Raw genomic sequence first — 24231 nt, 5'->3', positions numbered from 1 at the left:
CCCGAGCCGCCCGCCCCGCTCGGGCCAGGCCGCCGCTTCCCGGTGCCCGGAGCCGAGCCGGGCGCTGCGCGGCCGAAGCTTTCCCGCAGGACCCGCCCGCGCTCCCGCGCCCCACAGCACAGTTATACCTCCCACGGGCTTGGCGACGGCGCCGTTGGGCCTCCCGCGGGTGCCCATGGGGCTGCCGTTCTGCTCCAGCCTGGCCACCTTCCCGGGGGGGGGGCCCTTGACATCGGGGCTGCCGCTGCCTCGGTCGGGGCTGTCCCGCAGGCAGGGGCTCTCGCTCCTCCGCTCCATGCTCGGGGACGCGGCTCCCGCTGGCAGGTCGCAGTAGAAGGAGCACGGACCTAGGGCAAAAGAAACGAGGGGGCTTCAGCCGCCGCCTCCTCCCGGGACCCCGCGGCTCCCGGCGGGACGGGGCCGGGCGGACTCGGGGCGTCCCCCGCGGGCAGGTGCCGCGGAGCAGGGGAGGGGAGAAGCAGCCTCCCCCCCGCGCCGCCCGCCGCGGACCGCCGGGAGCCGCCGCCGTACTTACTGCTTAGAGCCTGGCTGTAAGTCGGCTGAGTTGGGCTCTGTCCATGGATCAAAAGTAGAGAATCCAGGGTGGAAAGTTTTCTCGGTTCCTCCTCGCGCGCCGTTTCCTTCCCTTCTCCCGCTCCCCCCACTCCTAGCCCCCTCCTCGCCCTCGCCCCGGGCTGCGGGGCCGGAGCCCCCTCCCGGCGGGTCCCGGGCGGCGGACGGAACGGAGCGGAGCGGGCGGGCGGGGGCGCGGGGCGGGGAGGCGCGGGGCCGCCGCCGCGGTGCGGAGCGGAGGGCTGGGAGAGGCGGATCCGCGACCGCGTTGGGAGCGGCGCGTGCCGAGAGCGGGAGGCGCGCGGCGCCCCGCAGAGCCGCTCCCGAGCGGCGCGGAAAGAGGCGACCCCGCCGCGTCGCTTTTAAGCTCTCCCTCCTCTGCCGGCGACGGCGGCGGCGGGAGGGACTCGCCGCGGAGAGCGGAGGAGCGATTATCGGCGGCGTTGAATCATCGAGACGAAGCGAGTCCCGCTCGGGGCCGTCCTCGCGTTCGGATTTGGTGCGTGTGCGCGCGTGTGCGTGTGCCTGTCCGTGTGTGTGCGCGGCGCGGCCGTCCCAGGGCTGTGCATCCCAAACACCGCCACCCCGCCTCGCCCCCACAGCCCTCCCCCTGCCCGCCCCCCCGCAAAAACCGCGCCGCGGGGCTCGCTCGGGCCCGGGCGGCGGCGCGACCGCCGGTGGGAGGCAGAGACCCACCTGGCGGGGACCGGAGCGCCTGGGCATGGAGCGGTGCGCGCGGGGACAGAAAACGGAGCGGAGCCGGACAGGGGGAAGGAGGGAGCGGGGAAGGGGCAGAGCAGCGGGATGGGGAGCCGGGAGGCGAGCGGGGCAGGAGGGCGCGGGGACGGGGCAGCGGGGCGGGGGGAGGGCCGAGGGGCAGGGGTGGAGGAGGAGCCGGGAGAAGAAGGAGAAGAAAGGGGGAGAAAGGGGGAGAAAGGGGAAAAAAAGAGGAAAAAAAAAAAAAAGAGAGAGAGAGAGAGAGAAGAGGATAAGCCGGAGTTGAGGAGCGGGGACCGACCGGGCAGGAACGGAGCTGCCACCGGCATCCAGCCCCGGCGCACGCCCGGTCCCACGCAGCCTCCACCGCCCCTCTGACAGGAGCCGGGGGCTGGGAGCGGGTGGCCCTGCCAACGTAGGGGCCCCGCCGGCGCCCAGCTGCAGGCGGCTACCGAGCGAGCTCTGAATAATTGATGGCGGGGCCGGGAGGAGGTGAGAGGCGGCCGGGAGCGGCTGCTGCCGCCGCTGAATTATTGAACAGCGGAACCGCGGGCAGCGCAAGACGCGCGGGGATGAGCGGGCGGGGCTCCGGCGGGGCGCGGTGCGGGCCCGGTGCAAGGTGCGGCGCTGCCCGGCGAGGCCGTGCCCGCAGGCGCGCCCCGAGGGCTCGCAGCGCCCCCTGCCCGGCCCGGGGCCGCCGGAGCCCCGCGCCCCGAGCTCCCTCCGCCCGCCACCGGCGGAACGAGCCCCACGTTAAGGTGGAGCGGGGAAATCGCCGCCGGCGAGTTCGTGCGCACGGCCGGGGAGAAAAAACGGTGGAGCGCTCCAGTGCACCCGGCTTTCCTCCCCCTCCCGTCCGCCTCTCCGCTTTCTGCTTTGCGAGTGCCACCCGCCACGCCGCCCTCGTCACCGAGCCGCCTTAAGAGCCGTGCCTTTTACGGTGGCGCCGGAGGGTCAAAACAAAAAAAAAGAAAAAGAAAAAGGAAAAGAGGGGGCTGCGGGGGGGTGCGGGAAAATATCGGCGCCGGCGGACCCCGCCGCGCTGCCCCGGGCTCGGCTCCCAGCGGTGGGGAAGGTCCCGGTGAGCGTTCGGTCGTCCCGGCGCGGTGCCGGGAGCGATGCCAAGGAAGCGGCAGACCGCGGCAGGGTAAGAGACGCCGCTCGGCCCCGCGACTCCCGCCCCAGTCCCGAAAAGCGTCTCCGCCACCGCGGCTGTACAGCCCGGGCAGGGCAGGGCGGAGGGGGGGACCGCCGCGGTGTCGCTGCCCCAGGCCGGGACGGAGCGAAGCCGCGAGAGCGGGTCTGGGCATCCCTCGGGGCCCCTCCTCTCCCTTCGCGATGCAGCCCCGCTCTTGGGCGAAGTGCCGCTTTTCTTTTTGAAAAAATCGAGGTGCCTTCCCCCCCCCCCCTTTTTTTTTCTTTTTTTTCCTTTTTTTCTTCATCTCACACCGCAGTGCCGCACCGCGCACGGGGAAGTTCCGTTTTTCCCTGGGTATATCGAATAATCGCAGCATGTTCTGTTCTTACCTTTGGTGTCCAACTCTGAACTCCCGCGGATCAATGGCCGCAAAGTTGGCGGAATTGGGAATTTGGGACTTCGACACTTCTGGAAAAAAAATGCCAACGGTTTAGCCAGGATCTCCCCGTCTGATTCGTTACTATTATTATATCTGATGATGTGGATGGATGGAGGGACTCAATCCAAGCCCATTAATGAGCGATTTTATAAACGACGCCGTCGGAGGATCTCCATTCACACGGCGTCAGGGATCTCTCCCAGCAGCGGAGCCGTGCGGATCCCGGGACCTCGGCAGGGCTCCGATCAGAGCACGCCGCCTCGTTAATCCATTAATGTTTTATAGCGTGTAAATATTTCATAAAGTTTTTAGGAAAACTATCGATTCTAAATTATTAAACTAGTCAGAAGGGCGTTTGAATAATACATACGATTAAATACACTTAAATATATATGTGGCAATTGCTTTATTTGCAACGAACCCTCGGCACCTTTCCTCGGCCTTTGGTTTTTGCCCGCCTTGCCTCACGCTCGCAGGGCCCCGCAGCGCCGGCGCGTCCGCGGTCTGTCCGTGCGGTTACGCGCCGGGCGGCCCTGCGAAACGCTGCCCTAACTTTGCAGCCGGCGGCGGTCATCGTTTAGAAACGCGGACGCGGAAGCGTTTTGTTGCCGAAGCGGCGCAGACCCGCACCGAGCGCTGCGTCCCGGCCAGCAGCCCCCGTTTCGTTAACATTAATTCAGATAGATTTTAGGATACGGCGTGTTTGCTTTCTTTGTTATGTTTTTCCTAATAATTTCTTTTTCTTTCTGTTTCAAATTACAAACGCTTTTCTTTCCTCCTGTGTAGGACTTGCACGTTGCCATTACTTTCCCCGGAAAAAAAAGAAAAAAGAAAAAAGAAAAAAAAAAAGAAAAAAAAAAAAAGAATAAAAAAAAAGAAAAAAAAAAAGAAAAAAAAAAAAAAAAAAGAATAAAAAGGGGCGATTGTTTCTCGTCGCCTCTTCCCGTCCGTCCCGATCTCACTAGAGGAAGAAATGGATTTCTGCTTACTGACCATAACCTCTTTTTTCTTTTCTAATGCGAACTGCAGCGCGGGAGCTCCCTGCCCTCCCGCCCGGCGCCGTGAGCAGTGTGAGCTCCCCGAGCTCCGCACTCCCCGCTTCCAAGTTTCCGGACCAAAAAAATAAAAAATAAAAAGATCTGCACAAAGCAAAGAACGGAACCACCACCTCGGCAAGGTTTGGGTTCCATTGGCCACTGCTCCAGAGGCGCTGCCGCCGGGCCGGGCCGTGTCCACGCTCGCCCCGCGCGGCTCCTCCTGACAATCGCCCTCGCTGCCCGCGGCGGCACCGCTGAACCCCAGTCCGCGGGCGCTTTGCTCGCTTCCCGGGCTCTAGCCTTCCTCCCCGCGTCCCCGTAGATCACTGCGTTCGGGAGCGCCGCAGACCTGACGGCGGCTCGGTGCGGCACCGCCGCGGCCGCCGTGAGCCTGGGCTGGGAGGGCCGTCCCGCGGGGCGCTACCCCGAAGCGCGAAGGTCCCTGGCCGGCGGGACTGCCCCGGGTAGTCCGGGAAGGGTCGGGGAGCCGCGGCCAGCGAGGGCTCCCGGCTCCCCTCTCAGCATCCAGGACTCGAGCCCCGAGCTCGAGCCCTTCTCGGGGCCGTGGCCGTGGCCGGGCCGTCCCGCCGTCCCCGCTCGGCCCGGCCCGGCGCCGTCCCCTTCCCCTTCGCACAGCGCCATCGCGCGGGCATCGGCGCCGGCGCAGCGCCGCCCGCCCTCGGCTGCATCCCGCCCGCGGCCCTTGGTCGGCCGGGCAGGGCGAGCAGCACCTGCTGCGGGAGCGGCCGTCCCTCTCGTGCTGCGCCGGGCCCCACTGCTTGGGCCCGGTAGGGCCCCGCCATTCCGCCCCGACGTCGTCTAAGTTATCCCGGTGAGGCGGTACGCAGGCCCCGAGCTCTCGCTCGACTCGCTCGGCTCCCCAGCGGCATCCCCTCGCCGAGCCTCGCTGCCAGGGCCGCGCCTCGGTTCTGCCGCTGCCGGGCCGGGCCGCGAAGTTGAGGCGAAGGCTCGCACGGTCTTGGGACGGGTCCCGCGGAACCCATCGGAGACAGCCCCGGCTCCGGCCCGCACAGCCGGCCGCCGCATCGCCGCTTCCCGTTCGCACGTCTCTGCTTTCCGAACGGAGCGGCAGCCCGCGAGCTCCGAGGCTCGGCCACGCGGCTCTCGACGCCTCTCGGTTCGCACTGCGGATAAGCGCCGTGCCCGTCAGAAAAGAAAAACCAAACCAAACCAAAAGCGTCTTTAAGGCGACCGAGGTGCGACTCGGTGATTTTGGAAGGGTAACGTCTCCGCAGACCGTAGCCCTGCTTTCATGCTTCCTCTCGGAGATGTCGCTGGCCGCTAACGCTGGTAACGCGGCGAAGGGCCGCGTACCGACCGTCAAGGAAGACTCCCGGTAGCAGCACAACGGGGGCACGGCGCAGCCCCGTCGCTGCCCCGCCCGGCTCCGGCCTCTGCCCGCGCCCGGTCACGGCTCGCCCCGCACACACGTGGCCGCACGCGGGCCTCTCCGCCGTATGCCCGCTCGGCAACTCCCTCACCGTTGCCAGCGTGCGTGCCCGTGCGGCTTGTAGGGATTTGCCAAAAGAAACCTGTTTCTGTATTTTAAACGGTCGGCGCGGACCCGTGTCCTGCGGCTGTTCTTCGAACGAGCGCTCCCGGCCAGAAACGAAGAGAGGGCTCCGCTGCGTCCGTTGAGAGCGCGGCGCCCTGCCCAGCCCCGGGAGCGAAGTAACGAACGAACGAACGAACCGGAGCCGACCCGGCCCCGAACGCTACCGGCCCCCGCCTGCCGCCGAGTTGCGGACGAGCGACGGCGGCCGCTTCCTAGTACGCCGCACCGAGAGCCTGCGCCCGCGGCACGCGTCGCTGTAATTGCGACGATTTGGGTCAATTAGCGACGTGTGAGCCCTTCTGCACGGCCGGCTCCGGCTCGAGGGACCGGAACCGCCCCGTCGGGCGCCGTCGCCTCGGGAGTTCTCCCGAATCCCGCCACGTCCCTCACCGTGCTCTGCGTTCTCAATCCCGATTTCTACCCGTACTAACAAGTCCGCTCCTCTCAGCCAGCCCGCTCGCGTAAAACAAACGGCACGGAGCACCCGTAACCCGCAGCTCCCTGCCCGCACCGCGAGGCACAAAGAGGTGCTGCGGGAGCCGTGCGGTGCCACCGCCCCCAGAGCCTGCGGCTGCCGGGGCCCGGGCGGCAGGGCTGAGGCTGCGGCTTTATGGTTCTCTGTGCAAATAGCGGAGGGCTGCGGAGCTGCCCGGGGAAAGGGGGCAGCCACGGCGCGGGATTTCGAGTGAAGACAAACAACAGAGGTTTTATTGAACTGTAAAGGCTGAGAATATCGCCGAACACATCGAGGAAACGCACCCTAATACACAAGAGCAGCAAGTGTCCCACGAGCGCAAATACCGCACAGGTGCGGCAATGTGAGGTAGTCCGGTGCCTCCCGGGTCACGCCGCGAAGCGGGCTTCTCTCTGTCCCCATCCCGGTTCCTGTCCGTGCCCAAAGCCCCACAACGGCCCGGCAGGCAGCGCTCAAGCACTTGAGGTTTCGCAAGCCCCGTGTTGACAGCAACAGCGCTCCGCAGAGGACCCGCATACGGGGTCCCGGGGGAGGAAAATGCCAAACCCCGCCGCCTCGACGCCTGCAAGCAGCCCGTGGTCTTTTCCCGCGACCTCAGGATATCGCCTTCCCTTGCGCACAGACATTTGCGAGGAGCTCTCGGAGTCGGGGCTAGCACTCGTTCTGCGAAGGGGCACCGCAGAACGGTACCGCCCGTGGCTCCCGGAGGCCGCGGGTCCTGGCTGCCTGGCACGGCATCGCACCGTACCGCCCGCTGCCCCGCTCCCACACGCTGGCCCCGCGCAGGCGGCCTCGCTTCGGCTTCGGCCCCCGACGGCGCCGTGCCCACGCGCGACGGCTGCTCCCGGCCGTGCCCCGAATCGGCCGACCACGCTCTATCCTGGTCAAGGAGAGGAACGGGGCAGAGATTACGCGCAGGCCCCTCTCCCTTCCCGGGTCTCGCGTGGGGACCGTGACGGATTTCGGGTTCGGAAAGGACCGCCGCTGGAAACCACGCAGCTAAATGATCCCGAAAACGACGTGTCCACGGCGGGGAAGGGGCTCCACTCGCTGCCCCACGGCCACCACGCTCTGCCTCGCCGCCCCGAGGGAGGCACGGAAACCTTCCCCGGGCAGCCTCCGAGCAGCCAAGGGCACCTCCGGCCCGGGCCCCCGCACGGTGCCCGTCGCCCCGAGACCTCAGCGCTCCGTCAGCGCGGCGGGGATTTGACGTTCACAATTACCTGTAAATATTCGGAGCGGTTTGTACACGAGCCACTTTGTCTAGCATCCATCCCTACGCCCGATACGTCTCAGCCCAGAGACGCCGCACCTCTCCCGGGACCGCCGCGGCGGCTGCGAAAGGAGCGCTCTGCTCCCGGCCCTCCCCGGCCCGCGCGGGGGAAACGAACGCCGCGGCTCCGTCCCGCGCTCCGTTCCCTAAAGCGCGACAACAAAAACTTCATTGAAAACCCTACCGTTAAGGAGACATTGCGAATGAGTGACGGAACGGGAGGCGCCCGTTACCGAATCACCCTTCGGACAAAACAAAGCAGCTCACACACTGCTAGAAAAGGTCCTTAATTCTCCGACATACTTGCAATCGCAGTTAGAAACAATAATAATAATAAAATAAAATCACGAGATTCGAGCCGGTCACTACCGACTATCTCAGATTTCACGGTCTGTCTCTAGTTTTTTGGTTTAACTCTCCCTTCCCCTACCCTTTTCATCACAAAAGCGAGCAGCGTGGAGTTACCTGTCTGCTTCTCTGAGCCTCCTTCAAGTACAGAAGGTAACAGTCACCTCACCTATTAGCTCGTGAAAGTAATAAAGAGGTGGTAACTCGGAGCTACTACATTTTGAGGATTGTGTCACATGCTGGAGCACAAACAAGGGTATTATAGCCCTAGCGATTACTGGATCGGTTCCTCTGCGCAACAACCTCAACCTGTGGCGCTGCCAGCTTTCTGCGGGCATTGACTTCGTCCCTAGGAGCAGCCCTGCACCTCTCGTCCCGCACCGCACTCGGCCCTTGGGCTCCGCCAGAGCCCAGAGCAGGAGCTCACACTGCCCTCTGCTCGGTGGGGTGGTGGCAGGGGGTTCTCTCTCCCTTCGCCCACCAGGGAGGGATTTGCCCAACTACGGCCAAGCTTTTGCCAGCCCTGCTCTTTTTCACACGCACTCGCTGGAAGGGCTGCCCAGAAGTGCGGCCACGCGTCGGTGGCTCCGGCGGCATTGCAGGGGAGTGCCTATCTGCGACTCAGGGAGGGTGAGGAGTGCCCTCCTCGAAGGGTTTGCTCAGAGAGCTCCGGTTCCCCGTGCCAGGCCACGCTGAGCCCGAGGTACAGCGAGTGGCAGCGATGCAGCCACGGGCTGCGCACGGTCCCGCTGGAGCGATGCGGTGGGCGTGAGAGGAGCGCGGAGCCGCGTCAGGCACCGGTCGGGCGGGGAAGCCCCCGCAGCGGCAGCCGTGCTCCGGCTGTAGGGATGGGACAGGGGACAGCCTGGGGACAATGAACGGCAGCAGCGGCCTCAGAGGTTCCTGCGGCCCGTGGTGCAGGAGGAGGGCGGGGCACAGGTGCCTCGGAAGTCGGGACCCCGAGGCAGACCCCCGTCCGCAAGCACGCCGCCGGACGCGGCACGGGCAGGAGCGGAACCTTCCCAGCACCGCCCGTGTCCGGCCGTCAGCTGTCGGGCAAACGCCGCGCAGCGAGACGGTCTGCGACACCGCCCCATCTCCCTCCTGCCCGATGTACGTAAGGACGGCCGAGCAGAAACACCGGGCCCGCGGCCCGTGCCAAATGCCGAGGACTTCCCGCTCACCCATCTGGGCCTCCGGCAGCACGATACCCCCTGGCCGCCTCCCTTCGGCCGCACCGAGCGCTGCCGCTGGCTTGCTGCGAAACGAAGGCGAGGCGCTCTCGCCACACATCCCTCCGGGCCCGCTCCCGGACCCGCCGCCCGGGAACCGCCAGCACACGTGCGGCGACCACAGGCGAAGGAACGTTGCGGAGCAGCCGCCCGCTGCCAGCCCTCCTGCCTGCCCCCACCCGAACCCCCACCCCGCCAGAACGGGACGCGCCGCGGGGCAAGGCGGCCGCGGGTGGCGAGGAAGAGAACCAAGAGCATCACGTTCTCGGTTTCCACCTTGATTACAGGCCCTGCCTTACGGGCGCCGAGCTGCCACCGGCCAGGCCTGGCACCGGGGTCTCGGCTCGGGAACGAAAAGCACAGGAAGCCCGAGGTCTATTTTTTTTTTTCCATATATTTTCGATGAAGACAATTAAGGAACCCGCACAAAGCGGCGGCCCCTCCCTTTTAACTGTTTCCTCATTTCTGCCACGACAGTTTACCATTGCGGCTAAAACGAGTTCCTGATCCCTTTCCAAAAACGAGAAACAACAGCTAATAAAGCAGCAGAACGTGCGGTAGGCTGCTGGGAAACAAGGCATGGAAAGTGGCCGTGCGACTGCCAGGCTGCAGTTCTCTTTCGTTTATGACCTCATTACCCGATATCCAGAACGGGGCCTGATCCCGAGCCCAGGCTGCCGCCCAGCGCAACGCGGTACAGCCCCGAGCTGGCAGCGCACTGATTTCCCCCTTGGGGGCAGCAGCATCCCCGCAGCTCCCCCCACTCCCCGCCCCGTTTTACATAGGGGCGGATTGCCCGGGAAGGCGGCGAGGTGATGTCAGGGCTGTGCTTTCCCAGGGCCGCCTGCCGCAATACAATGGAACGTAGTGAGTCCCTTCTGCAACCAAGAAAAGCTATGGGAGCGCGCAAGAATCATCATTGTTCATTTTGAGATTCCTACAAATGTCTGCAAATAGTGCCTATGACTGATTTTGCTGCAATCCAGTTTCCTACAAATCAAGTAATGCACAGCTGCAACCTAGTCATCGCTCCCTCCGAAAGCTTTCAGCAGGCAGTTAAACAAGCCACTTGTAGAAGTGACCTGGGAGACACGAGATCTGGGCGGTCACTAACTCTCATCGGGAGATGGGGAAAGCACTGCCAGTCTTCTCTGGCGTGACCTGCTTAAAGACAAAGCCGGCTTATCAGACCATAGAGGATCAGTGGAGCAAAGCCTACATCAACGCTCCACCTGCAGGAAAGAAACTCACAGCTCAGCCAGCCACTAGACGGAACACATGCAGCTCTACTTGCTGCGTGCAGCCATGAGATAGAGGAGCTGGTTATTCGTGACTGTAACAACGACCAGAGAATATCCTATAAGATAAACATCGATGTAATGTTACGCAGGGTCTGATCTCAATGCCACCCACTCGTATCATCCGTAGTTCATTTCCCAGTATGATTAATTGCATGATTTGTTATTTTTATTTTCATGCCTTTAACAACAGCCAATAAAGACAGTATCAGGCAATTTGCTCCCTTTCCTTTCTGTAGTTCTTGCTCGATGTGAGTGGAAGCGAGCACTGTGGATAACTTGTCTTTGAGTCAAGGTCACAGTCCTGTGGCATCCTGAGCACAGCTTGCCTTTGAAGCCAGGGGCATCCTAGCACAGGGACAGCTAAGGGATCGTGTCACTTGACTGTAACACAATCTGGAATGGTTTTGAATGGGAAACCATTGTAAGAGTTGGTCTTATTATCCTGATACAGCCTTTCTTATTGTTAAAAAACAAACAAACAAACAAAAAAACATATTTGTACTGTTCTTTGTATATGCTCATGAGATCTCCAATTCAGAAGTAGTGCTGACATTTCCTAAAAGTTCTTGGGTAATGGCTGCTTTGATGCAGTTTCTATTGTACCCACTATTGCTCCTAGAAAAAGGAAGTTATTAGAAGATGCATTTGGTTTTACTTACTGCTTTGTAAAAGGTTTTGTGCTTTGTTTATTAAACAATTAAAAATATCTTGCCATTTGAAAAGTTTTTGTGTGTGTGTTTTTTTTAAAGCACAAGAATGAGCACAAACAGGGGAAACAACCTTTGAAGGAAAAATGACTTTGGACAAGTTTGCCATTTCAAATGTAGCCTTTGTTTATATTTGACTGACAAAATGCCTCTCAAACATTCTTTGAAAGGTGTTTACATTAGGCAGGGGCTATTCGAGCAATTCCACATCTCCTAGCACTGTTGTATACAGAGATCTGTCCACCCGCTTCCCTCACTACAGTCGCAGCTCCTCAAGCCTTTACTTGGCTATCATTCATCACTTCTACAGTCATGCAAACTACTCCTGCAAAAAGCCAACGTTTTCTGCAGCACCAAGTCCTTTTCAGAACTTCTGGAGGGCTGTAGAATCGCTTTTGGTTTGCTGATAACCTCCTGGGAGGTATGTTGTAGTATTTTGCTTAGAGCTACATGTTTTCCAGGTTTAATACAATTTTCAAGTTGATAAAAAGCAATTCCTATTTTATACCACCCACCACAAAAAGTTGGAAATTTGAATGTTTCATCTTTTATAGGGGGAAAATAATTTGCACTGTGAATCCTTTCTGGATTAAATGCAATTCCTTCTCCATTCTACTTTTCCTGTCTTTTATTAATCCTGACAAAGACCATACTGCCCCTTCTGCAAAGGCATGACCAAGTAGCACATTTATTTATTCCTATCATCAACTCAGGTGTCAAAACCTTCAGTAACTGCTCATGTTCCGAGCTGCCAGGAGAGCTCTCCCTTGTGTTTTCCTCATAGTCACATCAGCACCACATTGGGATGCTCCTGCTACACTTGCACACCGCTACAGCAATCAAATCTGCATTTATATACGCAGCTGGGAGGTTTTACAAAACCTTTGCTTTTAATATTTAAAAAAAGATACATTCATCCAGGTGCATTTTGTGCCAGGTAACACTTGAGGCTCACCAGTAGTAAGTATCTAGCAGTTTTAAGAATGTTCCCGGGTTCCAGAACACAAAGACCTGTGCCACCAAGGGCTTAGGTCTATTCTATGTATTCTTAGATCTATTTAGTGGCCTAAGCCAACCGGTGCTCCCTGAAACAGCCCCTGGGCATGTCACAAGAGTTAGCCTAGGCCTCACTTCAACCCCAAAAAGCAATTCATGTGAGGCTACCTTGTTTGGTATGCAACAGAAACAGACTTGTTGCAGGCAAGTTAGCCTCAGTAACAGCACCCTTCAGACAGACCAGTACAAGATGTTGCTTCTGTCAACTTCATGTGAGTAAGATGGAGCAGTGTGAGTTGAACATCAGCTTAGGCTGTTGAAATCCAGATTCCCACACACTGCTGCAAAAACATACAGTACAGTGTAACAGATATAGGCCATCTGAATATGGAGAAAAATAGACACTTGATGTTGCTGTGATGTGCCTCTGTACAGCTGTACAAAAGCAAATGAAATCAGAATGTTGTTCTGTGTTGTGCTCTCAATATTTAATTCTCCATGTCATTATGACATCTGTCCCTTTCTGTGTACAGTGGAGTGGCAGTCTACAGTGTAACCCTTTAGTGACAGCAAATCTACCAACAAATCTACTTCTTTAGTGGTTTTGGGCTGGGTTAGAGTGCAGGCAGAGCTCACAAACTTCTCTTTTCCAAACAGAAAAGAGAAAGGTCTCCTTAGCGATCAATCCTTGGTCATTGCTCTCACCATTCAAACAATCATGGCAAACAAATAATCAGATATTTTTTAATAAATGGATCCATTCTAAGATTAGCTCAACTGGGAAAAAAAAAAATCACAAACAAGCAAAAAATTATTTCCCTCAAATACAATCCTAATTTTCATACTTCTAGGAGTAAATCCCTAATCTAATTGAAAACAACAACACTTTTGTTTGTTATCTACAGCATCAGGATTTCATCTAAAGTACTTGGTTGCAGCTTCTCCAAGTGTTGGAGAAGTTTTTCTCCAAGTGTTTAATGGACCACAGTTCCATTAAAATACATTGAACAGTACTTAGGACTTCACTATCATTTCCCCAGTGAGTGTAAGTGAAGATAAGCTCCTTATGAAGCCAGATCAGTTACAACACTGAGCAGAACTTGGTTTAAAAAACAAACAAACGAAATTGCCAAACCATAACTATTGTAATTATTAAGTAAAGAATTCAGATTTGGAAATACACTCGTTATCTGTTTTTGACCCTTTTGCTTTTTCGGGCAGATCAGAGAGAAGGCAGGCTTTTGTCTAGGCCGTACCTTCTTCTCTTTGTGTTTTTAGTGGTGAAACCTAGTTAGCGCTTGAATGGAGAATAGAAAGGAAAATAAACTTTCAGTGGAAGTGGAAATGCATGGCTGACACCGCAGTGATGCACAGCAAATCAAAAACAAGTTTCACATGGTGTCTGAGCAGCAATACAGGCAGTTTCCTGATGGCACTTCCTGTGTCCCACAGCAAAGGCTGGTATGAGAGCCAGTGTGTCTTTTCAAGGCGGAGTGCAAGTGCTGGAGGAACTTTGCTAAGGGTTATCATCACATTCAGTGAACCTAAATTACTAACTGGCAGCCTAGATCTTTTTGTTTTATTGTCTGCTGGAAAGTTTCCAGAAGTCGCTAGGGGAAGAAGGGGGTGGTAATAGGAGGCATAACAGATCAAAATTCAGATACTTAAGGCATGCAGATTTTCAGTAAAGAAACAGTACTTGCTAAGGACTAGGAGTAGTACAGAAGACATTTTTTCTTCCAAGGCTATAAAAGCAGATAAAAGACATTTGGCACACAAATCTGAAGCTGTTCCTCCACTGCCCAAAACAAAGCCACTAAGGATAGCAAGCTTGCACCAGCTGAAATCCAGCCCTAAGACATCAAGCATGACCCAGACTCTGCAATGACACAAAGCACTGCGTCTACCCTGCATCAGAGCCAGAGTAATTTGGGAAAAGCTTTGCCGGATGTGGGTTTAGGCTTAGTAGAGTTGAAGCTACATAACAAATAACAGAAATTGTACTCTGGGATATAGTATTGCCATCTTACAACTTCCACATGAGCAGTTACTTCCATTAATGGAGCTCCTGTCTGACAGTTAGCACACAGCCTGGCCACATAGAGGCTCGTGCTACACTTTTGGTTTTGCTCCAGTCCTGTCTGTAGAGAGATCTCTTAGGTGAAGTTTTCAGAAATAATATTGACACAGAAGCACAAGTTTGATTTGTCTTCTACCACATTCAGTCTTTGAAGTCACAAAAGCACAAGCAAGAACTTCTCCTTCACGAGCCACCTCCTATTTTATACATCTGGAAAAGGAAACCAATCTGACGCATTAGGCAATCTTAGATCATTAAGGGTAAGTTTGCTGACAGTTGTAAAGGGTTTTGGGTTGTTTGTTTTTAAAATGTTGAACTGGCCAAGTGCGGCTCTTGCTATTTCCCCGAGCAAGGGGCAGCCAAGTGCCTGCAGAACCGTGACATCGCTGTTCCACATGAAGGCAGGCTCAAGAAAGACAGCAAGGACCCTGTCCCACTGCTCTTCAGCTTCTCACCCTCTGCATGCACTGAGCTTCACTTTGTGAGAGGCGGAAGCGAGATGAGGAGCTGAATGACTGCCCAAGGCTACGCAGCTGGTCACTGGCAGGTTCCCCAGTCATTCCTGATTCCTCGTGCTGAGCATTCTTCCAGACCAGGCTGCATCCCAAACAGGGAAAACATTTCCAAAATGCAAAGCAGAATCCAGATTCTCAGATTTTCGTTTGGTTTTGGATGATCTACAAACTTTCCATATTTAGAATCAATTTGAACTGTCTGTTGGGACACAAATGTTTGGATTACACATTTTGTCAGTCTCTTTTAATAGTAACATTTAGACATTCCCTGGGAAAAATAGTGCATGCTTATTATCTTTTCTTTCACACATTTTAAATATTTTAAAACTTCATTTGGCTCATCACCTGGTCTGGTTCAATAACCATCCCAGTGTAGGAAAGAAACTAAAGAGGCAGGGCTGAATTTTACATATATAAAAATCAATGGCAAAATTCCCATTTCTGCACTTGCATCCAAAGAAGGTTTCTGTACCGTTGCACAAGTAACAAAGCTAAAATACGCTACCTTTTTTGCTATTTAATCACCATTTTGGGGACCAGTGTATTTTGATTTTAAGTTTCTCCATAATAAATACCACTAAAGTCTTTCCCTTTTGCTGTAGAGAGCATTCAAATACTGAATACAGCTCCAGATGATTCCCTTCCTATCTATCCTGTTTTTGAAGAACTCTGAGATTTGTGCAGCCTGACATAAATTAAAAAAAAAAAAAATCTCGTTCAAGTCAACTAGAATTTGGAATAATAACTAAAAACAACCAAAAGAAGGTTTGCCCCATCTTTCCACCTTCTGTTGTTCTTTGGGTTATTCTACCAGGCCTCCTTAGCTCAGATTACACTGATATTCTATCTCAGAAAACTACTTTTGCTGTTACTAAATCAAAGGATTTAATCAACTCTCATCAGCAAAATTCAGCACCTCCTGCACTTGCAAAATCCATAGACAGTACCAAGTTGTAAGGAGAGATGTTAGGCAAATTTTGCCAAGCAGGCATACCTATTAGTGTGTTCTTTTCTCCCAGCCACAAATTCTATGAACACCACTCAAAGACTATCAATGCAACAAAAATGAATAATCATAGAACCTTAGAATCATAGAACATTCCAAGTTGAAAGCAATGTGTCAAACAATATGGAGCCATAACCAGTGAAATAGTTGACAACTTGTTTCATTGTATCTACAGAAAGATGGAAAAAGTTCATCTGCAAATAAATTCAGAAAGCCTGGAACAGCATAGGAGCCTAGTCCAAAGTCACTTGAATGACTTCATCTTGATTTTTTATTTTATTTTATTTTTTTTAGTCTCACCTGAATAGTTCCTTACTCTGAATGGATTGTTTGCTTCTCACTTAGAAAATATATTACTTCCAGGAAGAAGCAGGGGATAGCTAGAGCTGAGCTTAAACACAGCCCTCGGGCAAATGGGCAGCAGTGTATGCAAAGTCCCAATTGCGGCTGTCTAGGCCATAAGCAGCTGTTGGTACACTCAGCCCTTGATAATTACTCATCTAGCTTTCGGCTATGGGGGAAAAATAAGCAAAATTTAAGACAAAGTTGTGGGGTGCCATAGACCAGGTGAGTTGCAGAGTACACACTCATATCCGTATTTTGTTGGGGTTGAAAGGCACCATACTATATCACGTTGGTAGCGGTGTAAACAGCTCCAAGCAGAATTATTTTCTCTGTACGCTGGAGCTTTGTCCTACTAGGCAGGTTTTGTAAATGTTAGGGAGACTGAGCCAGATGTTGGTCAGTGGGGCCTGTTGCCCAGTATAATACAAAAAAAAAAAAAAAAAAAAAAAAAAAAAAAAAAAGAAGAAGAAAAGAAAAAAAGAAAAGAAACCCTGTGTCACTGAACACACACAAGAATTGCCATTGCTTTCAGTGAAGCTGGGAACTTGCCTCAGGCAAAAGCAAAACTGCAGAGGTTACAATATCTGCTCTTCCACTCCAGCTCCCAGTAACAAGACCTGAATGGCAGATGTATTATAATTTATTGATAGGCAAACTTGCACAAACCTTATAATTTCAAATGATAGTTGAATGCTCTCCTAGTTGATAGTCTATATTTGAGGAGCTTTCTCAAACTCATTTTCTGCTGGGTTAGATGTGGTATCTAAGTATGAACTTGGAACAGTAAGACTCTTCACTTTAGACAGAGTGAACACAAACTCACTTCAGTTGGCATAATCCAGCTACTGTTACAAAGCAAACTTCACCTGAACTTGTATGAATGATTTTTTGTTTCAATCCAAAAGATGCGATTACTGATTTCTTCATAAGGAAAAACATTATTTCTGAAAAAAGATGTGCAAAAGAGTATAAGAGGAATCTGTTCTGTCACTGGAGATAGGGTTACTTAACTTAAGGACTGTAGGGCAACTGGATGAGAAATCAAGTACTTCAGCAGAATCAGAGGTAGTTCACTGATGAAACTACATGGAAAATATAATTTCATATTTCAGTTTGCATATTTTACCAGCTAGAACCTGGCAACAGTCTTACCATGGAGAAGATAAGCTTAAGTTCTTGCTCAGCCTCAGTGAGCCTAGAATATGTCTCAGAACCACACAGTATGGTCAGAGTTCCACAGCTATGTCCTTCTCCCTCCCAGACTGGATTTTGGGCTGATGTGTGTTCATCCCAGAACAGCTGGCCATTTGTTAACTGTAATACTGCCTCTTGCTGCCTTTAAAGGAACACCGTGAAACCTGGCAGTTGGCTCTCATGCTTTTATATTTTGAGGAAAACAAAAGCCAGTTCTTACAAATGCTTAGAGAAAAAAAAGTATCCCTCTGTTGCAAATAGGAACTGGGGGAACTAAGTCAACTAACAGCTTCAAAGGGTAGAAGAATCCCAGCAGAAGAAATCAAGCAGAGGAAGCGGGTCATCGGCGTGGCTGAGCAAGGACTGGCAGCTTAAACTGGGGGAAAAGAGAGAAGTGTACAAGACTTGGAAGCAGGGTTGTGTAGCCTGGGAAGAATATAGGGACATTGTCTGCGTGTATAGAGATAAGGAAAGCCAAGGCACAGATAGAGCTGAACTTGGCAAGCGCTGTGGAAAATAACAAGAAGGTGTTCTACAGGTATGTACACAGGAGGAGACAGAGCAAGGAGAGCGTCCCCTCTCTAATAAACAAGGACAGAGAACTGGCTTCCTCAGGCATAGAAAAAGCTGAGGTTCTCAATAAGTGCTTTACCTCAGCCTTCACTAGTGGTCAGGCTTCTCATGTCTGACAGGATCCTGAAGCTCCCCCTCAGCTCTTTTGAGGCCCCACCTGGAGTACTGCGTCCGGGTCTGGAGCTCCCAGTACAAGGAAGATGTCAAGCTCTTGGAACAGGTCCAGAGGAGAGCCACTATGATGATCAGAGGATTGGAGCACCTCTCCTATGAGGAAAGGTTTAGGGAACTGGGATCGTTTAGCTTGGAAAAGAGAAGGCTCCAGGGAGAGATCACTGTGGCCTTCCAGTACTTGAAATCACTTGATCAGGCCTAGCCAGCATGGGTTCATGAAGGGCAGGTCCTGTTTGACCAACCTGATCTCCTTCTATGATCTAGTGACCCATCTGCTGGATGAGGGAAAGGCTGTTGATGTGGTCTACCTGGACTTCAGTAAAGCCTTCGACACTGTCTCCCATGCTATTCTCCTGCAGAAGCTGGCAGCCCGTGGCTTGGATGGGTACACTCTCGGCTGGGTAAGGAGCTGGCTGGAGGGCCGGGCTCAGAGAGTGGTGGTAAATGGAGTTAAATCCAGCTGGCGACCGGTCACAAGTGGTGTTCCCCAGGGGTCGGTGCTGGGGCCTGTCCTCTTCAACATCTTTATTGATGACCTCGATGGGGGCATTGAGTGCGCTCTCAGTAAGTTCGCAGATGACACTAAATTGGCTGGGAGTGTGGATCTGCCTGGGGGTAGCGAGGCCCTACAGAGGGATCTGGACAGGCTGGAGAGCTGGGCTGAAGCCAATGGAATGAGGTTTAACAAGGCCAAATGCCGAGTCCTGCACTTCGGCCACAACAACCCCAGGCAGCGCTATAGGCTTGGGGCGGAGTGGCTGGAGGACTGTGTGGAGGAAATGGACCTGGGGGTACTGATTGATGCACGGCTGAACATGAGCCGACAGTGTGCCCGGGTGGCCAAGAAGGCCAACGGCATCCTGGCTTGTATCAAGAATGGTGTGCTGAGCAGGACTAAGGAAGTCATCCTGCCCCTGTACTCGGCATTGGTGAGGCCTCACCTCGAGTACTGTGTCCAGTTTTGGGCACCTCAGCACAAGAAGGACATGGAGGTACTGGAGCAGGTCCAGAGAAGGGCAACGAGGCTCGTGAAGGGCTTGGAGAATCAGCCCTATGAGGAGAGGCTAAGGAAGCTGGGGCTGTTTAGTCTGAGGAAGAGGAGGCTGAGGGGAGACCTTATTGCCGTCTTCCAGTACCTGAAAGGTTCTTACAGTGAGAGTGGGGCAGGTCTCTTCTCACTAGTGACAAGTGACAGGACGAGGGGAAATGGCCTCAAGTTGCGCCAGGGCAAGTTTAGGTTGGATATTAGGAAGAACTTCTTTACAGAAAGGGTGGTTAGGTACTGGAATGGGCTCCCCAGGGAGGTGGTTGAATCGCCATCCCTGGATGTGTTTAAGAGCCGTTTGGACGTGGTACTCAGGGATATGATTTAGCAGAGGTTGGTTTTTGTTTTTTTTTTTTTTTTTTTTTTTTTTTTTGTTTTGTTTTTTTTTTTTTTTTTTTTTTTTTTTTTTTTTTTTTTTTCTTAGAGATGGGGTACTGGTTAGGCTGCGGTTGGACTTGATGATCTTCAAGGTCTTTTCCAACCTGGATAATTCTATGATTCTATGAAAGGAGCGTATAAACAGGAGGGGGAACAGATGTTTACAAGGGTGGGTAGTGATAGGACACAGGGAATGGGTTTAAACTAAGACAGGAGAGATTTTGGTTAGGTATTAGGAGGAAGTTTTTCACTCAGAGGGTGGTAATGCACTGGAAATGGTTGCCAAGGGGATTGTGGATACCACATCCCTGGAGGCATTCAAGCCCAGGCTGGATGTGTCTTTGGGCAGCCTGGTCTCATGGTTGGTGAGTACCCCCATGGCAAGGGGTTGAAACTAGGTGATCTCTGAGGTCTTTTTCAGCCCAGGCCATTCTATGATTGTATGATTCAACTAATGTTCTTATCTCATGGCCACACATCCCCTTCAGTTCAGAGATGTAAATGGCATTGACAGCCATGTTCTCTAGAGTACCAGTGCAGCAGAATTAGAAGGTCATTGAAACAGATGACTTTTCCAATCTTTTTCACAGTGTTATTTTGTTTGTGGTTCTTTTTTGTTTTGTTTTGTTTTTTTAAATCAGCATCTGTTCTCCCACATGTACATACATACAAAGGCTGCTAACCCTAACAGCCTCTCTGGGCACATCACTATGATAAGGATGGAGAACACTCATTCTTTGGAGAAAAGGACATCAGACTTTCTCTTTCAAATAGCTTGAACTGCTGCAGCTATGTGACACAGCCTGACAGCTAGCTTAGCTGCTCATCACACCACTTCACTGATGAAAAGCTAATGGCTTAAAAGAAAGAATCAAGCCCACAATTTGCAAAACACCTCTGGGTCCTTTTGACATATTGTGTACATCATTTGTACACAGGTGTTTGTGAGTGAGAAGGGGGAGGCAGGTCTGGGAGAGATATAGAACAAATAGGAATATAATTAAACCTTAAAACTAATAAGAAGAAAGATCTATAGGAAGGTAATATCACCTTGTGGTTTTGCAAGTTATTTTTGAGTGCAGTATAAAATCAGCAAGAAGTTGATTGTGGTATTCACAGTTGTGATACTAATCACTGGGCTTAGATACAACACAGATCTGGCCTCGGGTTTGTATTGATTGAACATCTATTCAATCAATAAAAAAACATAACCCATTCGTTTATTTCATCTAGTTTCACAGTGAGTCACCCCATCCATTACAACTGTTCTGAAGCCGAGCACTGCAGTTTATCTTGTTCACTGCAAGGATGACTTACCAAACAAAGACTTGTGCAGCTCTGTCTTGGCTTTTTGTGCTGTGAGCCAAGTCCAGTGGTGTTGCTGCATGGGTGCAGCAAGGACAGAAGCAGAATGAAAAATCCTTCTGGTAGATCTCAGGACAGCATCTTGTTCCTAGATGAAATTTGCAACAAGAGGGCTGGTGGGAAGCTGAAGATCAACCAGGAATATTTATATAGCAGCAGGGACTCACAGGCTGTGAGTTTGGGGTCTTAGGATCAGAAATTTATCACCTGGATTGGTTTGGACTGGATAACAAGGCCCTGAATTTGGACCCAATCTCAACAGAGGCATATACAAAAAAAGAGCTTTATTGAATTAATTGAACAGTGCATTTAACTTTCACTCCTGCTCACAGAAATGGCCGAACAGCTTGTTGTCCTATAAAACTGATACACGCACACAATATTTTCTATAAAAAATATGTTCTATGAACAAGAAGAAAGAGAACAAAAAAGATAATGACCTAGAATAGAAGCTGCTATATGTAAATATAACTTACAGTTAATCATCTGTGTGTCAGTGTCTCGTGCGCCTCACAAAATTAAACTAAAATGGGTAGAATACAGTGAGTGAAGACATAATAGCTTCAATTTCCTCAGTAGGTTTACGCATACCCATGTATGTGCATGCTCCCACACAGTGACTGAGAAGGAGCAGAAGGGCGGGTCAGGAACAGAACCGCTGCAGGGGAGGGCTCATCTGTGACCTCCTTACCCTTTCCAAAATTCCTGGTTTTATCAACAACATTGAGACATCTTTCTAACCCCACAACAGAAATTGGGTAGTGATTGGGTTTCCTTTCAGAGTTAAGATACATGGGGTATCTCCCTTAAGAAACAGTGGAATACTGAATAAAAATTTCATTATGGGAGCACTGCCTAAATAGCCCTGATGAAGTCCGACATTTCACATCACAATAACAAGCGTGTATTCTGGAGGAAGGTATTTTAGAGACTGTTGTTGACTCTGCCTTGGAATGTCTGTGTGTAGCAAAGCAAATGATTGCCCTGAGGGGATTTTCCCACTGCTCATAAAAAATGTCACAGCCTAGCCTTGTCCCATCTGTACTGTGCTTTCTTAGGGCAACATCAGTGCAACCCATTTGGAGAAGCCTGTGCTGTAAATACTGATGTTTGAAATATTACATAGAACAGTGGCATCTTTTTTCCATTTAAAATGTTGAGAAATGAATATATTAAAATCAGAGCACAGAATAGTACTTTACCTACAAAAAGTAGCAAGCATGAATCTCTGAAATAGCAGAATCAGACTCTGTCTTTGTTTGAAGTGAATGGCAAAAATAGGAGAAATGATGCGCATGTTTGCACAGACCCACATGGCCCCACAGTTTCCACTAGAATTGCAATCAGTCACTCTGCCCTCCCTTGTCCACACAATTCCCTTACTGGAGTTAGGGAGATCTGAAGCCTGGCACAAGTGCTTCTTCTAGCAGGGGTGGCCTGGAATGTCACACGGCCCAGACACAGTCATTCAAATTGCCCTGTGGTCCCTCTGTCAAAAACCCCATTGGACCTAAATTGCACGAGCAAAATAAATTCAGGTCTATGATGTCAGTTTGAGTGCAAGTTAAGGATTCCCCTTAGAACAGACTGTAGGATATGGATGCAAATTTAGCACATCTGAAAATAGGACAAACCCCAAACCTGTACAGCACTTCCAGGGTGACACAAGAGGCCAAAATATTCACCAGCTGGCCTCTGCAGACCAGCACACTTTAAATGGGATACTAGAGGAACACTCTGGGAGTTCTTGCTTGGACAGCACCTTCCAAGCCTGGACTGCTATTGAAAGCATTCCACCCACACATGACCAGCAAGGCAGCAAACATCATGGTTTATTACACTGCAGTCACTGAAACGCTCCATGGGCCCACGCAGCTTTTTGTTTATAATGGCATCTGCGCTACAAGCCAGCCATGCCCACAGCTATCAGAAGAACAATCCACTAGAGCATAAACACTACTCTAATATTAGCAATTAAATGTTTGTTATGACTGCATAATGACTGCCAGAAAGTGCTGAGAGGTGGCATGAACAAAGCAACACTAACACGTCAAAATACATGCAAGGGAATTTATGTGGATTTTTTTTGTTTTTAAACCTTTCATCCTTTCTCTCTCTCCTTCCCATTCAAAATAAGACTGTCCATTAATCTCCCCATAGGCCATCCCTTCAGAACTTTCCAATGCTCATTTCTTCACACTTCTTCATTGTGGCATCCACTTGGATATGCGTTAAATAGAATATGGCATACAAAACAAGCTTTTCCTTCTGACATACTAGAACTAAGCCTGTATGTTTTGCCCTGATTCACTCTTTCAACTTGCTTCTTGTAAACAAATCTTTCCAGATTTGTCTTGGCTCAGGGAATACGTGAATCTCCAACTTGAAAGTTTTTAATCCAGTGGCCTAAAATCTATACAGAGACCATATTAAACACTCTGTAGTTCTTTGGACCCTTTTTATTTAGTCTGAAATCCCTATTTGTCTCTCACTTTCTGCACAAGATGATGATGATCCCTGTAGAAGCAGAAAATGGACAGAAATGGAAACAATGGATGCTGACAAGCACACTATCATTATAGGTATTTATGTGCTGTGTATCAAATTGATAGTACCTTCATTTGTAACTTTTGCTCATCTGTTCACTATTATTAAATGAGCTCAGAAACCAGAGGAGATCTGAGAGCGACAGAGGGTAATTGCACATTTTAGGAGAAGATATTTTTCATGACAGGTTTAGAGTATAACAACCTACTGGAAAAAAAAAAAAAAAAAAAAAAAAAATTAGAAGGGAAAAGAACAAACAAATGCAATAACAGTGGAGAGAATGAGAGTATTTCAATTCAGATACATTGTTGCTGTTCTCAGAAAGCAGACTGCCTTAAAAAACCTACTCACTTTGATTCAAATACTGAAAAAGTTTTTTTCCCTTAAATATTTAACTGTTTAATGTCGTTATTTTGGAGAATCCCATTTTTAGTAACAAATTTGTGTTGTTGATCAACAGTCTTAAGATTTTAATTTTTGTGAGTAATGGGTCCTTTTGTTCTTGGGATAACCATTTGTACAAGAATTTATCCAGGTGAACCATGTTTACGCACTGAGTGTTTATGGATTTCACTTCCAAAACCTATGTTTTTATAACACTGAAGTCAGTACCAGATACAGATATACTGAGGATGAGGATTCGCAATAGTGTTTGAAAAAAGGTGGAGTGTGAAACTTGCAAGCTGTCCTGTCCATATTACCACTTGGAATTGCTAGCTCCAGCTAAATGAAGATTTCAGAAACTACTCTTTTAGGAAAGACGTGGCATATTATTTCTCTTGGTCCTGTGCAGTGAGGTCCCTCTGATGGCAACAAGATCACTTACGTTATTTAGATTGAGGTTTCCATTTCACCTGTTGAGCAAGGTTTTACTTCTCAAAGGAATCCTGCAATTCCATACAGCCAGAGAACTATCATTATCTGGTTATTGCTTTTTTTTTTTTTTCCTCATACAGAGGTATGAGTAATTTATCTATTCCTTTACACTCCACGCCCATGGTCCAGCCAGAACTCATGGGAAAATATGTCATTCGGTCTGAAAATGTTACCCAGAAAGCACAAAGTTCCCTGACCAAGGGTAATTTCACTTTTTGTGTTGTGCTAGTGTGATCAAAACATATTGCTTTTGCCCCAGTGTAGGATGAGTCTGCAAAAACAGCACGCTACAGCCTGAAAAATACCAACATTAGTTTTAGA

At 51.3% G+C, this 24231-nt stretch overlaps 1 protein-coding gene across 5 annotated transcripts in view; it reads right to left on the bottom strand.

Annotated features, from left to right (window-relative positions):
- Nucleotides 1-5918, bottom strand: part of SATB2 (SATB homeobox 2) — a 128394-nt gene extending 122476 nt beyond the window's left edge. Inside the window, exons 1-3 of one of the 5 annotated variants that reach the window (XM_072342273.1) lie at nucleotides 5871-5918; nucleotides 2818-2896; nucleotides 129-347 (exon numbers count right to left, since the gene is read on the bottom strand). In XM_072342273.1, coding sequence (XP_072198374.1) covers nucleotides 129-297 — 169 coding nt within the window. In that variant the 5' untranslated portion in view covers nucleotides 298-347; nucleotides 2818-2896; nucleotides 5871-5918. Of the gene's footprint in view, nucleotides 1-128; nucleotides 348-535; nucleotides 665-1269; nucleotides 1397-2817; nucleotides 2897-4253; nucleotides 4444-5406; nucleotides 5627-5870 lie in introns of those variants that run through there. The other 4 variants (XM_072342275.1, XM_072342276.1, XM_072342274.1 and 1 more) reach the window with 4 other exon arrangements.
- Between the last annotated feature and the right edge of the window lie 18313 nt (nucleotides 5919-24231).

This window comes from Excalfactoria chinensis, chromosome 7, assembly GCF_039878825.1.
Source record: "Excalfactoria chinensis isolate bCotChi1 chromosome 7, bCotChi1.hap2, whole genome shotgun sequence".
Classification (NCBI taxonomy): Eukaryota; Metazoa; Chordata; class Aves; order Galliformes; family Phasianidae; genus Excalfactoria; species Excalfactoria chinensis.
This window is presented reverse-complemented; position numbering and strand designations above follow the sequence as displayed.